The sequence below is a fragment of the Asterias rubens genome, chromosome 2 (genome assembly GCF_902459465.1).
Source record: "Asterias rubens chromosome 2, eAstRub1.3, whole genome shotgun sequence".
NCBI lineage: Eukaryota > Metazoa > Echinodermata > Asteroidea > Forcipulatida > Asteriidae > Asterias > Asterias rubens.
Window position 1 is genome coordinate 17099919 of NC_047063.1, and position 18087 is coordinate 17118005.

Here is an 18087-nt window from a genome sequence, read left to right on the forward strand (position 1 = left end):
TGTAAGGCCCAATATAATAATACAACACTAGCCAAAAAAATTCATTGGGACGAATACACATTTTATTTTATTGAATTATTTTATTGCTTCAAAACTTCGGTTAGGAACGGTTGTTAAAATCATGTTTGCCCTTGCATGAAACTTGCCTGTAAAATCAACGATGTCCAAGTTCAGACTCGAAAATCTCTCAAAATGACACAGAAAATTAGCCCCAAAACGCAACCGTTCTGAGGTCTGTAAATTTAATCACGCAACATAAAAGCGGATATCACGCCTATAGTCGTTGTTACTGTGCGTGCGACAATAAATACAAGAAACATTGAATGCTAGGGGGCGTTTTGGAACAATGTAATAGCGTGAGGTTAAACGCCCTCTGTTGGTATTTGTATCAGCAAGGATCCTCGTTGTGGGACGTCGAATGTCCAGGGAGGCATTGTGTTCATGTTGCAAATAAAATTAACTTCAGACAGTGCGTGGACCATGGTTTCTGCCTGCTGATTGGGCCGCACTTTATGTTATTAACAATATACAGCGTTGGCTGATTGGATGAAGGTCGGTATACGTAGGTTCTCAAAGGCAATGTATCGACACCGGGTGGCGCCAGGTGTTCTTTTGTGTGCGGTTAAACATGCGCCTTGTGCGGCGTTGCGCCTGGTCTGCTGACGTTTGAATTTTTTGGGGTCATTTTAGCGTCCTACGCCTTGTCCGCCGAGCGTCTTATCCGCAGGAAAATATGGTACCCATGTCATCGTCACTTTCCACTAATAGAGGGCGCTTTTCTGAAATCTTTATAAAAAAGCCAACACATTTAGCAAAGACCAGGCAAACACGGCCATTTGCACGACATTTTTGTGGTGTTTTTTTTTGCACTCTGAAAAATCAGATAAAATAAAAAATAAGAAAAGCCCTGAAAAGTCTATTGATGGATTGCAATAGACGTTATTGACCTCCATCTTTGATGAATTGTACAGGCATAAAGAGCTGTTATTGGCTGAGAGTTAGCTTAGCGCAAACACGCGTGCACTTAATCCATTGTTTTTACGCCTATGATGGCGGTGAATGACGCATATTGCAATCCATGTTTAAGAGCCTGTAGGCTACTCCTTGTACTTGATAAAATATTCCTACTTTTTTTAATCCCAAGGACCTAATATCTGTATTTTCTCTTAGGTGTTTTAACTGTATTGATTTTAATTATTATTGATAATTGATTATTATTATTATTATTATTATTATTATTATTATTATTATTATTATTATTGTTATTATTATTATTATTATATCATACCTGTATTAATGTTTGTCTTACACAGTTCATAAGGCACCAACAGGCCTTAGGAGCATCACTCAAGAGCAGAATTACATCATGCTATTTTGGGACAAGCCTGTGCCGTTACATTCCGAACTCATCAGCTTCAATGTCTACTATAGGAAGAGGGGAGAGACAGCATGGTCTGAACCAGAAATAGTCGGCGACATTCAATACCATTTGCTAAACGGCCTCGGTAAGTGGAACCACTAACTTTATCCTGTTCGAATCCCACCTGAGTAATATGCCTGTACGTGATTTTTTTCTCTCAGAGCTCGGGAAAGCACCGAGTATACAGTGCTTACACGCATATCGGTAAAACCAAACCTTATATTCTGTATTTCCGATGCAAATTTCAGTCTGTTAAATTGGTGCAGTACCCGCTGCTAAAATATGGGATTCGAACTGCCTGTAGCTACCGGGCGATCTCTGTTGTCTAGTTGGTACATCTATGACACTGCTCTGGAATTGCATAGAGTCCATGGATGAGGCCATGATATCAGGGCCCAATTTCATGGCTCTACTTACCGCCGAATTCTGCGCTTATGGTCACGATTCCTCGCTTGACATGCTAGCGCTGAATTTCTGCGCTAGCCTTGTAAGCGTAGAATGCCTAGTAACGTGGAGTACGCACGCGCACAAGCCAAAATTCGCCGCTAACCTGTGAAATAGGATTGCCGTAAGCACAGAAGCAGAGTCATGAAGTTGGGCCCTGTTGCCCCTGGTCTTGGCATTTGTGCCCTTCCAATGGAAGTGTCCTTTGAAACATGAAAATGACCATGCCCTCTCAAAGCTGAAATTCCAGGCCTGGCTCACCGAAAATATTTGCATGGGTGGGAATGTAAAGATTTGAGAAAAGTTAGATTGAATATCATAAAAGAGAGAAAGTAGAATTAGTCATTAGTCATTTGTGGAAGTGTCGTGACCGAATTCAAACTTTGGTGTTTCTGATCTGCAGAGTGTGGGTTCGAATCCCCATGACACATGTGTCCTTAAGCAAGACACTTAACCATTGCTTCATCCTCCGGATGGGACGTAAAGTCGTTGGTCCCATGGGTTGTGTAACGCATGTAAAAAAAAACCAGTGCACTTATCGAAAAGAGAAGGGTTTGCCCCGGTGTTCCTGGCTGTGGCTGCTATACAGTATGCGCCGTAGTTCCATGTAAATCCTTATAAGGTGCTAAATAACTGGATCTCAGACCTTATCACTGCAATAACCTTTTTGAAAGTTATTGCATCTAAGAGATTTACACCATAGATTTTGGAAATGTGCATGTATACTGTTGACTAAATTCTTCATGTTTTTCTACTATTAACTTTGTGAATGTGAATCAAAGTACATGTGGATGTTTATTTTGATTTTTCATTTTTTTCCCCCAGATATCTTTACCCAGTATGAGATCCAAGTGACTTCAGTCAACTCATTAGGAGAAGGACCTCCCTCTTTAATTCTGACTGAAACCACAGACACTGCAGGTGAGTCTAGAAGTAGACTAGGGTTAATATGGCTTACCGTTTAACCATTAAGCTGTAAACAAACATGGAAATATTTCCAAATTTTCTTAGTTTTTGGTTTTCCTGTCACTTGAACATCCTGCTGGGTTGATATGTGTGCGTTACAAGGCTTTATTTTAATTTGGTAGTACATGTACATGTAGGTTTTCAACGACAGCTATTCCTCATAATTTTGTGATTTTGGTGAAATTATTCAGCCTCTTTGTTGTTCATTTCTGTCAAATATGCCCGTTGCGGGTACGCATACACTAGCCTGTTTGGCAGAGAAGATTCATTTGAGTTATAAGTACCGGTGCCAATGTCCTCACAAAGAAGCACACACAAAATTGGTTTGCTTGATGAACTGATGAACCAACGATTCTTTTTAGAACCACCCCAACTCATTAGAGATAGTCATTACATGGTGTTACCGCAAACCTTTCTACATTGTATTTCCACCATGCAAAGTTTCAAATTCTTCTTATTGATGAACTGTGTTTAAAGTTTGCAGGGAAAAGTTAAGCTTTGAGAGCGGAATTATTTATTGAATTAGTGAATTTATGAGGAGTATCTGACTTGCAAAACCCACGGCCCAAAAGTTTATGTGGCCATGGAATGTTAATGTGGTGTGCCCGTAATCAAACTCCCTTCAAAGGACTCTGTATACAGCATAGAGGAAGAGAACTATACACACGACATAGGGCTAAAGTTGCCAGTTAGTGATGGACTGTGATTGATTTGAGTATTAAGTTTCCATTCTGAAAAAAAAAAAAATAAATAAATAAAAAATTGGGAGTCATCGTTAAGACTCGACTTTGCGAGATCGAGTAAAGCCCGGTTCATATTTCCTGTGAATGGGAATGCGAAGCAAATTTTTGCATCACAGGCTGTTTTTGCAGCAAATGTTTCGAATTTGTCACGTCAAAATTCGTATTGCATTTGCAAACACATGAAGTATGAAACAGGCCTTACACTTTGGACAAGAAATTAGTATAGTTGATAAAGAAATTGATATGTTATCAATCAAAATTATAAGGATCCGGTGTGCTGGTCTTAAAATACTTGAGAGTTTAAAAAATTTCTGTCAAAGTCGGAAGGAAATGGTTTGCTGTCATGAGTAAGGGGAAAAAAATGAATAAAATGAGCAGCGGATTGGGGCGGTCAAAATTTAGAACTTGGACTTCTGCCACGAGTGTCAACTCGCGAGAGGATTTCCCTGCCAAAATTGGAAGGAAATGGTTTGCTGTTCCAAGTGAGGAGGGAAGGGAGTATATGTGACATGTTGTTTGTGGTTCGGAGATAGGACTGCGTTGAATGACAAAATTAGTAAACAAATGAACATGTGCTACCAGGGAAGTGGGATAATAGAGTTTTCTGGAAATGTTGGGTGATGTTTTCTGGCCACTATTGTTGAAGACCAGCCGTTGATTCCACCAAGCTCTTCCTAACTTAGGATTAATCTTAGGGCTTACAAAGGGTTAAGTTCGGTAACCATAGACGTTGGCGCAATGAACCCATCTTAAGTAAGGACAGGGTACTCGTCCTAACTCGAGATAGGATTAATCCCAGCTGTTTGTAAAATCAGCTGCAGGTCAGTCTTGATTTGTAGATCAAGCCAGACGTAAAACGTTTCTTGAAATGCAGTTTTGTCATCAGTCAGAATTAAAAACCAAATGTTTGGTTATTGCTGTCAAGAGAGACGCTAGCACAGGTACAGGTTTGGCGTTAAAAAGTACTAATCAAATATGCACTTTGTGTGACAATTCCTTGAAGTTTGACATACAAAATGATATTAGATTGAGAGATTTTCTGACACTAGGGGGCAGCAGACTCAAAAGTAAACGCGTTGAAAGGTCTCGCTGAAATAGTAGCTGTGGCTGCAGCTGCTGCTGAAGCTTAAATGGTCAAAGACATATTAACATAAGCCTCTCTCAATATTCATGCACAACGTCATAATTCTCACAATCTCACCCAAATTGAAGCTATAGCTGCACGTCAGCAACCAGTAGCAGTGGCTGCGCCTATGGCCTCGTTTTGGGTTAGAATTGTGACGTACATATAAGAAAGGCGTATACATTGAAAAATAGGACCATAGCAACACTCATACATGTAACTACAGTTGAAGCCATAGAGACAGACTCAAGTCCGAGTCCTGGACACTACAAGGAGTGTTTGTTTGTTTATTTGTTTGTGATGTTGTTATTGTTTTAGGAAGTGTTTAGTTACCCTGGTGGTAAAAGTAAAAACTTATCCATACTGTAAGTAAATGACTCTACACCGACTGACAGTACAGTAATACCTCCTCTCAATCGTTTACACTGACCAGATTAAAATCATTTTCGTGTACCTCAGATTACATATTACTAGCTGTACTTAGACAAATGAAATACTGCCCTCTTGTGAATTGAAATTGTCAGTTGAGAGGAAATGAGGCACAATAGCTCTTTACAAATTAAAGTCGGGATCTAACATTTCTTTACTTCCGCCCTGGTGGGATAACTTTCTTGGAATTGCTGGAATAATTTTTGCTTTAAAAGCATCGATGGCACAAAAAAACCATGACTTGGCAAAGCCAATAGAACAGAGATTACGTTTGAAGCATCAGGAATGGTTGTTTTTCTATGAAGAAAATTTGATATTATAGCACTGTGAATAGACCTTTTGCATTGACGTCATGCAGCCACCATCTTTGGGGTAAAACGATGACGAAACAATAAAAATGAATGGATTTGTTGCTTTCATGAAAGTCTTATTACAGGAAAAAATAAATCATAAATAATATGAATCAAGGTGTATTTACAGTCCCTCGTGCCTTTTTGGGGGAGGGGTGGTGTGGCGAGGGTGGCAGGGGGCATAAGTCTGTCCCTGGTTTACTGTGGGGAGACACCTGGCCGATAGGAATAAAGTTTACTTAATTATTGGTCCCCAGTAAGGAAGCTGTTACTCATAACTTGTTTATTGCATACGAGGGGCCAGCACCCACCTTGTTCCTGATGACGTCATACCATAGAGTTAGATATATTGACTAGATTGCTGTTCCTGAACTGTGTGGGGGCATCCATGTGGGGACAAATCTGTCGTACTGCTAATCGCATATCAGTGGATTTTTTTAAAGAACCTGATGAAAACATAAAAAAGAACCTGCCTCTGTAAAAGTTTGTGATTAAATTTGCAGTAAGGGCTGAGTTCCATGGTTAGCAGTGACATGAAATTGTGCCTTTTAAATTATCCATGATTTTTCAGATTAAGGTCCGAGGTTTTTATCTTTAAAAATATGTGTACCACTGTAGTGTCAACATTGCATTTGACCAAAGTACGGTAGCTAAGTATACCAAAACTGGGCTTACCAGAACAATGTCACCAGCCAAAATACAACGTGGCTGGTATCCAGCTCATTTCTGCTAAGCAGACAAATGTTAAGCGATATCTTCTGCTGAAGCAGTTCTATGACATTGGGCCTAAGATGTAGCAATAGGCAGGGAAAAGGTTATATTGGTCAAGATAACCCAAAAGTGTCCGTCACTCTGATGGAAAACGACAGTTGCTTCCAAAGGTCCATTGTCTCGTGACTTGGACAACGTCAATGTCAAGTCAATCCTGGATTAAGGAGGAAGGTTTAAGTTGTAGAGAAGGTCGGGTCAAGACTATCCAGAATGAATTAACAAGCTACATTGAATCATAGCCTTGTCATTCCTTGTAAGCTTTAAATCAGTTAGCTGAAGACCCATTATGTCCGGCTTGTTTTAAGGGGCGGACAGTCGAAGAAGTTTCACAAACACTAAGACAAACACTACGACACCACACTGAGTGTTTCTTCCAGCCTGTTGTTGTCTATGGTGTCCCGTGTGACCGGTTGGCTTTGTTTTGGCTGGCGCATTTTTTTTTAGTATGTGGGTGTTTTGTTGCTTTGTATTTCTACTTTTCTTATTTTGTAATTTATATAGTTTTGATATTGACTGTGTGTACTTGTATTTGGCCAGTGGATGTCAAGTTTGTATAAATCTAAATCTAAATCTAAATCTAAATCTAAATCCAAATCCAAATCTAAATCTAAATCTAAATCTTTTTTATCTTGAATGGAACATGAACAAGTGAGCTAAACTGTTCGAAAGTTTAAAATAATCTTTATAGTTAATACAGAACTGCTAACACTATGCCAAATGTTTTATTATATTCTTATGTAGGATTTGAAGTTTTTCTTTTTCTTTAACTGTTTCTATCAGACCCAATGAATGTCCAGCTCAAGTACAATAATTTATAAAATCAAAATTAAGAAATATCAGTTTTTGTAAACTCTAAAAACTGTGTATTTTTTTTTCTTCAAAATAAAAAACAGTCATGCTCTTTCATCAACTCTTTGAGTGCTGCGGAAACTGTTCCTAAAAGCTTCCAAGGGTTTATAATAACTAGTTTATAACCCCAGGGGTTACTGTAAATAATTACAATATTTAAATATGTAAATATTGAAGAAGACAAACAATTATTTTTATCTTCTGCACTTCTGGAGTTTTTGTGGAAATAAAAATAAATAAACAAATAAATAAATAAATAAATAAATGAAAGGTGAAAAGTCATCATTTCAACTTGCATCATGCACTTCCTAAGATCCTGATCCCAGTTTTAGACTTTCTCATCAGCAGTGACCCTTGACCCATATAAATCTATCCCTGTGAAATGGGGTTATTAGAAATCTACAATAGTCTTGTAATTAATATATTTAGGTAAATATAATATATTATTACAAGCATTGATACTAATGTAGACTCCTTTGCTTGGAAGTATTTGCAAAATAGAGGAGTTTTTGAAAGTGGGGAAATTTGTACTGATTTTATTGTCTTCAGACTTTAAAATAAACTGTTAATGGCTCACTTCCTGGATCTCCTCTGTTTAGGATTTTCTTTAAACTAAAGAAGTTTGAAGGTTTTTTAGTATTTTCTAAATCTAAAGTGTAACACCATTGCTCTTTTTCATTTGGTAAAGGTAAATACTACATTAATTTTATTTTGAAGAGTTATCTATTACCTTCATTTGGTGTTCTAAAACTCATAAATAATGACAATTGTAAAAGAGAGAGTTATTTCCATTAAAGTACACAACTCATCCAAGGTTTTTATAGAGGGATGCAAACAGATGATTCATCCCCATGAACATTGCCACCTCACGAGGGCTCTGGTTTCCCGTTGTCGCAACCCAGTAAGGGTAAGACCTAGTAGACACGTTCAGTCTAGCTTACAGTAGCTGTCTTGTTTCTTATGGAGGCTGTTCTTGGACTTGGGATGAAAGATTGACACAGCCCTTGGAAGTTTACAAGTGGTTGCTTTTTTCCATTTGGCATCACTTTGTTTATTTTGCGATTTCAACTGACAGACGGAAGACTATAACTTTACCAGGAGGAGGTTCCTCAGGGACTAGTGTTTGGCCCATCACATACATTTGGATGAAGTGACCCTGTGGCCTACTGACCATCAACCAGCTGCCAGTTATCCCAACGATCAATGCTTGGTCTGGGTTCTGGTCTGCTAGCCCAGAGGGGTTTTTGTGTACCCGAGCCTGTCAGGGCTGTACGCCCATAACCCATTAAGGTTGATTTGTAATCTGTGCTGCTGTAGTTTGGGACTTCGTTTTTGTAAAGCTCTTCAAAGTCTTGGTAGACTGAATATGTAAATTTTGCCGTTAATGGTGGCTGTTATTTTTGGAATGGATGGGCTCTATCCATCGAACAGTAATTCAGGAACTGTGAATTTATGCCGAGTGTCTTGTGGAACGTTTGTGGACAGAGGCTGTTTGATTGAAAGCTACAGAGATAGCAATAATTATTACTAGAATATTGATTATCAGTAATTTTTGTTAATCAATACCACTATTTAAAGATACCAGAGTTGCGATTGTCGTTTAAGCACATGGAATAGCTTAATCTGATTGGCTGCTGACTGACTGTCAGTTGATGGATCCGTGAACATGATTGGCTTGGACTTTTTGGACCTTTGCATTCAGCAGATAGGGGGATGGGATACAGCGTTCTTCATTTTATTTATGAGCCTGTGTGTTCTTCATATACAATGTTTGTTGATGCATGCGCCGAGAAGCAGCGAGAAAAAGGCTTGTAAGTTGACGACTAGAAATCTTTTGGTTTTTGCAATGTCACCGCTGTAATTTTGTGGTTATTGGGAAACCTAACTGTCACTTTTTATATTTTCGCTAACATATTTGTAGTACATTTGCAGGTTTTTTTAAGCAAAGATTAAAAGGGTTTCAGAAGGTGTGGTAAATTGTAGAACAGAGTGTCCGACATTCTTAACCAACAATGTTCTTATTTGTAGTTAAGGAGAATGAATGAGAAAGTGTAAATTTGTATTTTGACGAGTCTACCCTCATGAGTAGTCAGTAGAGAGACTATTGTTACCCCCCCCCCTCCCCCAAAAAAAATACTGTTTATTTTTTTTTAATTGACTATTTACCTTATTTCAAAATGTATTTTATATTTTATCGAATATCATTGGTTCTTATTTTTTCTCATTTGAAATTAAAACAAATCAGACTGTACAGGTACATGTATTTTAATGTAAGGTGTATTTCTTTGTTTACAAAGGAATTTTGCAATGTAACAGTCCTGTGCAGATTTGTATTAAATCCATGGTACATTACACAACAATCCACAGAAAACTAATGGTTCAAAGTGAATCTACTGTCAAATTTAGATTCAGGAAAAAAGTCTTCACTTTCCTCAATATTGTGCACCGTATGTTTAAAGAGATCACAATGGTTTTTGGAACCGCTCATTTGTTTTAATCACATATAAATGTATATGATATTCAATACAACTAATCTGTACAAATTTCTTTTCAAAAGGGTTGTAGCATTTTTGATATATTGCTAGTATAATTGGCCATTATTGGAAGTCTTTTTAATCAATTTGTTATTTTTATTTGTTTAGCCCCCAGTTCACCAGTGAATGTGACGGTAACCGACATGGGTAGCGGACAGGCTAAAGTATCATGGATGGTTCCTGAGGTGTTTTATAAAAGCATTGATAGCTATACGATCAAATACTGGGAATCCGGCAAGAATGCTACTATGGATGCAGTGGAGGTAAGATCTTTATTACAAACCAAAACCTGGGCCCGATTTCATAAAGCTGGTCAGCAGAAAATACTATTTAAAGACACTGGACACTATTGGTAATTACTCAAAATAATTATCAGCATAAAACCTTACTTGCTAACAAGATATGCGGAGCTGTTGATAGTATAAAACATTGTGAGAAACGGCTCGAGGTCTTGAAATCAAGCACCTGAAAGCACATAACTTCATGTGACAAGGGTGTTTTTTTCTTTCATTGTTTTCTCGCAACTTCGACGACCAATTGAGCTAAAACTTGCACAGGATTGTCATATGGATATGTTGAGATACATCAAGTGAGAAGACTGGTCTTTGACAATTACCAATAGTGTCCAGTGTCTTGTAACTAAGCAAAGAATGAGTGAGACACCAGTCACAGCAATGTAAACTAAGGGAATTTTGGCTGGTAACCAGTTGCTGTAAAGCAAGATTTTTCTGTGCTTTGCAGGTTTTCATGTTTACATGCTTTATGAAGTTGGGCTCTGTGGGTTACATAGGGCAATCTTTACAGCCAACTTGGAGGCAATGCAAGCAAAGTGAACACTTTGGTTGTACAGCAGACATTTTACTGACTATCTTACTGCCCAAAGAAAATTGTGTAGAAATATAGATAGATGTTTTTTCTCATTGGAGATTGCTTGAAACTGGTTGTCTGTGATTTTCCACGTCTGAAACGCACTTAAGGTTAAAAAGAGAGTACAACAAATCTGTTTTAACCCTTTTCACACCAGATTAAATTTGTCAGAAAAATTCTGGGAAATGTTGTTGGTATTAAGTCTCTTCACACAGCCAAGGTATTTTTTTTGAACTTTTGTGAACTTCTGGAATAATCATTTTTCTTTGAAAATATCTTTGCCACAATGAAACCCTGACTTCACAAGGAATGACAACAAAGGCTCTCATAATTAGCTCAGGGATTTGATGTTGTGTGAGAAATTATGAGTAGGCACTCACCGTGATTTGCAGATCCTCGGCTGTGAGACCTGGCCGATAATCTCCGAAGGTATGCTGGAGTTATGAGTAGGCACTCACCGTGATTTGCAGAACCTCGGCCAAGAGCCACGGCCGATAATCTCCCATGGTATTCTGGAATCTCGAAACTCTCGGACTTACCTCCCATGATATATTTAGTTTGCAATAACATCGTGTGTGTATCTACAGGCTGGGTGGAGTATGTTCTTTTGAGAACTTGCTAAATGTTCTACTACAGGGGAGTAGATTTTTGGGGGTTCGGGAGATTTCTTAGTTCTGAAAAAGAACTGTTGTGCCTATTAACTGCTACCTGGGCATTATTACAATGGTGGCAGCTGTCCATTCTTTTCCCATTTTTGTACTACATCACAACAAAGTACTGAAATAGAGGGTTATGCAATAACCTCTGGGAAAAGTGTATTAAAAAGCATGTGGTCCAGCACCTGTTGTCCCTTTTTGCTGAATGAAATAAAACTAATACAGTAAGTGCATGCTTGTGATCATTACACAATGAAAAGAAAAGGTTGATGTTTCTGCGGCTGTCTGGCTGCCAGCAAAAATTTGAGGTCATTCTTAAGTTGTTCCGGTCGTAATAAACCATCTGCCGCACCCCAGCTGTACATCGGTCCAGAAAATGTTTGTCTGTATAGGTATGTCATTCGATGTGAACTGGTTAAATCACTAACCAAATGACAATTTTAAGAGATTATTTCTGGTTCATTTAATCTGAATAAAAAAAACAACCAAAAGGTTGACAACATTCAAATTAACAAAGTGTTTACATTTCTGGGGAAATAATGTAGCTAATCCTGCTCATGAGATAGCCCAGTCAAGCGGATTAAGAGTACGAAACTCAGAACTTGAACTGTTTCTGATAAGCGTAGTGTGGGTTCGAGTCCAGTTCGTGACACTTGTGTCCTTGAGCAATACACATGACCATTATTGGTACTTCCTTCGGATGGGATGTAAATCTGTATGTCCTGTGTGTTGTGAACGCATGTAAAAGAACCCAGTGCACCTACTATATAGAGAAGGGGTTCACCCCTGTGGTCCGTCTTTGATTGGCTGCATATTGCACCACAGCACCTTGAAATTTCCCATAAATTTCCTGGTTTTTATTTGCATCATGTTTTTAAGGCTAATACCAGCCATAAAATCACATGATTTTTTCCGAAGGTCGACTTTTATTTCCAAACTCACTGTAAAAAAGGTTAAAAATAGTAGCCTCCTTTCCTCCTTCTAATAACTCCACCCTTCCTTTTAAAAATGTTATAAAATTATCAAGAAAGTCTGATCAGATGTTACACTGTGAAAAGGCTCAGATTGACATGGATTAGATGCTGTGCCTGTTTGGAAGGGATGTCGAACAAAAAAGGGACGATATTCCTTGAAACGATAAAGTAGTTGATGGATTTCAATCTTGTGATTTGAATCTGTGCTAAGAGGATCAAGAGGTAGGTCTAGATGTTTGTTCTGCCTACCTTTAGATGAAAGCCAGGTACATGTAAAGTATCCTGGGCCCAATTTCATAAAGCCTGTAAGCACAAAAAATTTGCTTAGCATGAAATTTCTTCCTTGTCAAATTCAAGATTAGCAACCAGGTTTTAATTGGTTGCATATTGCTTGTTATTGGCATTCAGCGGTTGTTTGCTTATCCTGAAAATCACGTGGAAATTTGGTTGGTAATCCTGTTTTTATCAAGGAAGAAATTTCATGCTAAGCAAATTTTTGTGCTTACAGGCTTTATGAAAATGGGCCCTGATGGTTGGACTTATGTTCACTGCTATTTTCATGTCTCTGCTTACCGTAAGCAATGAATCAATGCTTACCGAAGCAGGGAATATGTGCTTATGCCTAGGGTATTTCACGGGTTAGAAGGGAATTTTTTCTTGTGCACGGTGCCACTTTACGAGGCATTCCTCACTTACACAGCTAGCGCAGAAATTCGGGTCTAACTACTCAGAAAGTACAGAATGATTGTAAGTGCAGAATTTGGTGGTAAGCAGAGCCATGAAATTGGCCATTCTAGTTTTTGTTTTGTTTTCTCTTGTCCTCTTTTTGTTTTAAAAGTCCCATCCTATTATAAGGTGATCTGTCGGCTGCGGAATATAAATTGGGGGACAATAAAGTCTTAGAGTATTTTAAGACTTAATCTAAAAAGAAAAATACAAAGGCAGAAATTCTACCACTGTCCAGACAAACAGTAAACTTAACACACACTTATAGAGCAAAAAAACAAATAAAAGTATAAAGAAAGACTTAAACAAATTAAGTATTTTTGTTTATTGCTTCAGTTGTATCGAGCCATTCTACAATTAGGAGGCCACATGTTGTTGGCATTGTGGCTGTCAATTTCAAATAAAATAAAATGATTACGATTTACCAACATAATATGTCATTAGACAATCATTAAATTGTGGCAATAAAATTAAGCATTGGCTAATTATGTTTTTTTTTTAAGGTAACATCACCGAAAGTTTCAAATTTCACGCGTTGTTCCTTGGTTCAATCCCATTTTATTTATGATGCACAAAAGGATTTTTTCCCCAAATAAGAACCCAATAATATGAAAAGCTTTCAAGCTCTGAACATAAGTACTGAGAACATCCAGGGAATTGGGATTTTGCTCCCTCTCTCTTGTCAAATGTCAAACACCATTCTAAATACTGATTAGCGGTCTGCGATCTTCATGCAACAGCCATCTACTCACATCACAGGATTTATTCGCAAGATTCTGTTATTTTGGCAGGGGCCTGCCTGTGATTTTCTTTCCGTGCCTTTTCTCTTCTGTGGCTTTTTTTCTTCTGGAATGTCTTTTCATAACTAGTGACCAGAGGAATGATATCTTTGATGAAAAGGACCAAAATAAACTTCTTCACATTGAGTTGTTAGCTTATCATACGGGTCTGTCCCGAGTCTTGAGTAAAGAAACAACGGCTGGTTTTTGTGGAGGACGGTCAGCAATCAGAGGGACGAATACCGTGGAGGTTTTCATTCTCACAGCTTTTAGATGAGATATCCACGGAGGTACTAAACCTGATAGTTGTTCTCTCAGGTAGGCTAGAGGTTTATTTCAAAGGGAATGTTGTGACATATATTTATCTTTGGGTCTTTTGGTTAAACCATGACGCCCACTTGCAGTAATACTCTTTGCAAGTTTTTGTAGTCTCGGTTATAAGCGATCAGTTTCCGAATACCTGTAGAAGCCATTGCTGTGATTCTGGAAAGGATTGTGGGTAGTATGTCAGGGTTATGTACATGTAGTTTCGCTCGGGCCTGATACCTAATGAAGGCAACTGCCTCCGTTCTCCCTGGTTATTGCCTTGGTGCCCTTGAAATGCTCCAGTAGAAATATCCTCAGAGGGTGCCCTTTACCGAGGACAAAATGCCTTGGTGCCCTTGCCCTTTCTAAAACAAAGCGTACAGGCCTGTTCGCTTAACATGTCATCATCCTTTTCATCAGGCTGTGTTCATCCAATGTTGGGTTAGCTATTTCTCTTGAGTTTGCCAATTTTGGCTGTTCAGTTGTAAAAAGGTCTACCAAATCTTCTTACGAATTTAATGCAAAATGGTGCTTTTTAGTTTCTTGCCTTCAACGTGGTTCTATCTTTTTGATTTAAAGGCAGTTGACACTATTGGTAATTACTCAAAATAAGTATAAGCATAAAACCTTACTTGGTAATGAGTAATGGGGAGAGGTTGATAGTATAAAACATTGTGAGAAACGGCTCCCTCTGAAGTGACGTAGTTTTCCAACGACCAATCAAGTTCCCATTTTCACAGGTTTGTTATTTTATGCATATGTTGAGATAAACCAAGTTAGAAGACTGGTCTTTGACAATTACCAATAGTGTCCACTACCTTTAATGGTAACTCTAAGATCAACTGTCAATTGATCGTGATGAAATTTGAGTATGGCGTCATGTTACTGTATCCGGTGATGTGTTTGATGGCTTCATTTATTGTACATGTCGTACGTGACACATTAATTATTTTTTTCTTTTTTTTATGACAAGGAACTTCCTCGTTCACAATGCATGACCTACAACTCAACACCCACAAAAATAAAATAAAATAAAAAACTCATTCTTTCAAATGGGAGTTTAGGAAAAACATTCAGCAGATAAATATTCAGCAGAAAAGGGCGATGTGTACTCTATTCACTTGTGTTCTTTGTGTGGCTGTGACCTTAGTGCTTCATGCATGACTTGGCATCGGGTGGACCATCCTAGATTTACTGTGTCAGTTAAGATAATATTAAAACTTTGTGTGTACAGCAGTAGCTTGGAGAGCGCTTAGAAGTACATGGTTTTTTATTACCAATGTGAAGATTGAAATTAGAGTAGCATTGGTTGAGGAAAGAAGTTTCTGTTACGGGTAGTTTCTATGACGAGTTTAGTTGGATAGGCTGAAAGGCAAGTACATAGAAATAGTCTGCTTAGTTTCTGTTGTTTCTGATTGTTTTATGTGAATAGGCAGGGAATGGAAAGCTATGGAGTTGTCTCTTAGTTACAACTTAAGTGTGTTGCATGAATGAAATTGGATTTAAAAGCAGGATTTGAAACTTTGCATGGTGGGAGTATCATGAGGTGAGGTTTGTGGTGCCACCGTGTGTAAGTCTCTTTTGAATTGTGTTGATTCTGAAAAGAAGTGGAGGTTGACAATTCTGGATTGAAAAAGTAACTGACGACAACCGTGTAGTGCTTCTGGAAGAGAGGGTGTTTTTGAGAAGAACCAGTATTGAGAAAAATCTTGATATTTTTTGTCCATCAATCTGTTCTGTTTGTCTGCAGGGAATGTTGGATTATTCGCTAGAACCGATCATGAAATTATATTGGATGAAATTTAAATTTCTGACACTTATGCCCTTGAGCAAAGCACTTAACCATAATTGCATCGCGAAAAGGTGAGAAGATAGTGTATTCTGCTCTACCAACCAGGCTCCTAGTGGATGATACATACCCATGCCTACATCCTTACAGTCAGTGAAGGGGGTAACCCTGTTTCAGCCCAAGGAGTAGGTGGCAACGTGCTCCTTGTGACAATTGATTTGGGTCGATAGCCCAAATCAGTCAAATGTAGACCTCACCTTGAAGTGGCCATCAGACCTTGTGATATTAGATACTAACAATATCTCTCCTTTCCTTCGACACAGGTTGATAAGTTGTGGCGCATCGTGGAGAATCTAAAGGGTGGAGTTAAGTATGAGGTGACAGTAAGAGCAGCTACAAAGAGTATTGCCAATACAGATCTCCACACAGGCAATCCCTCCGAAGTTGTTGTCTTTACAATTGACAAACCAGGTAAATACATGTATAGCCATCATTTTAGATTTTTGGGTTACATGGGGGAGCAGTCGGGGGGCAGAGCTGCTCAAGCACAAAAAGTAGCTAAGCACAACAAAATTATGCTCACCACAATAAGGTTACCAGCCAAAATACCATCTCACAAGTACTATCTGTGGCTGGTGACTTGCTTTATTTTGCTAAGCAGAAGTAAGCAGTATTTTCTGCTTAAGCAGCTCCATGAAATTGGACCCTGGTGTTTCTGATCTTGCATGTAGCGCACTTTTACGTAAATTTTCACGAGCAGTCCCACTCGCATTGTAGTACATGGTTGGTGTCAGTTTTGAAAACGGAAAATGTCTATTTGCAGAAATTTGTTACACCATGAACTGACCCAAACCTCTCTTATTTTGTTACTTATTAGTTTAGGACGAAAAGCATTAAAAAGCACCGTATCACAAAATTCAATGCATCAAGTATCCACTGTTAAATACCATGAAATTTTGTAGGCAAGCTTTAAAAAGTGAACTGAATTTTGGTCCGATGTCATTTCTTGAAATACCATAGTAAACAAAACAGTCTGTTTGAGTGAATGTACCTTCTCTATGTCTAGTTGTTTATGTTTGGTGGTCAAACTCATCATCAAGGAACGCAATCTTTATATTTTAGTTTCTGTGGGAAGTCTTGAAAATCGTTTTGAATTTCCACCATAATTTATGGTTTCAGTTGGAGTCCTTTCAAGGGAAGCAGGAAGCGACAAAATTTAAAAGGAAAAATGGCATGCTATTTTGAGGAGTTAAGTTTTTTACTCCACAAAATGGCTGAACGAGTAAATTCGCAAAGTAAATAAAAAACCAATACAATTTCGAGGCATATTTGTGTCGCTCATTGTATTCTACTTTTAAAACAACTTTCTATTGCGTCCATGGTCGCCTCGTCCTCAGATTGTAATGGGTGCGCGCGCACTCCTGGAGTCGCCGACATCACCTGGTCTCTTTCAATCGCTGCTCTTCTCAGTTCATCTAGGCTTCTTCCACTCCCCTTTGTGATGTTGTCCAGCGCAGCGTAGAGCGCCCTCTGACTTTTGGTACTCATTGTGATTTTTTAAATCTTTGTTGTTCATCCAGTAGATACCACGGCGGAGTCACCAGTGACCACGCTGACCCCCAACAGCACTGTGGGCATGGGCATCAACGAGGATGGCCCTCCCCTCGGTACCATCGTTGGAGTGGTGTTTGCAATGATCTATGTCCTGGCGTTGGTTGTTGCTGGCCTCACCTACATGTTTATCAAGTAAGTTTCTTTTTGTATCAATAGACCCTTTGCACAATGCGGAACGCACCTCCTAAAGCAACTTTCCGGCTGCCATGAAAGGAGCCAAAGTAGCACTTGTGGGCTGGGGGTGCTTACACACGTATTTTGCATGACTGTGTAAACAATGAGTGACCTTTGCTGAAACTTTCTGATCAACAATTGGAGGCACTATCGCGAGCGCCTCCATTTGGTCAGAAAGTTTCACCAAAGGTCACTTGTTGTTTACGCAGTCATGCAAAATACGTGTGTCAGCACCCCCCACAAGCACTACTTTGGCCCCTGTCATGGCGAACGGAAAGTTGCTTTAGGAGGTGCGTTTCGCGTTGTGCAAAGGGTCTATAGAGAGGTTTTGCAAGTGTATCACATCAATAAGCCATTTGCTAGTTAGATTTGAATAATGTCTGGTACAATGACCTGCTTAGTCACAACTTACCATTTACATTTGAATTTCTCAGACTATATAGAGACAGTTGCTATGTCAAATGGTTTCGGACAAGTTTTTGTATAGCAACCTCCAGATGAGCAAACCCTGGTACCATTATGCCATACACATCCATACAGAATTGTGTACAGGTGTTCACTGTCTTTTACGCA

The 18087-nt window shown here is 38.7% G+C and overlaps 1 protein-coding gene across 5 annotated transcripts in view; it reads left to right on the plus strand.

Annotated features, from left to right (window-relative positions):
• The window catches only part of LOC117304262 (receptor-type tyrosine-protein phosphatase delta-like), a 110644-nt gene that overhangs the window by 61868 nt on the left and 30689 nt on the right, over window positions 1-18087 (plus strand). For 4 of the 5 annotated variants that reach the window (XM_033788654.1, XM_033788661.1, XM_033788667.1 and 1 more), the window contains 5 exons: window positions 1314-1505; window positions 2690-2785; window positions 9738-9892; window positions 16050-16197; window positions 17307-17472. In XM_033788654.1, coding sequence (XP_033644545.1) covers window positions 1314-1505; window positions 2690-2785; window positions 9738-9892; window positions 16050-16197; window positions 17307-17472 — 757 coding nt within the window. The remainder of the gene's footprint in view (window positions 1-1313; window positions 1506-2689; window positions 2786-9737; window positions 9893-16049; window positions 16198-17306; window positions 17473-18087) is intronic. The other variant, XM_033788655.1, reaches the window with a different exon arrangement.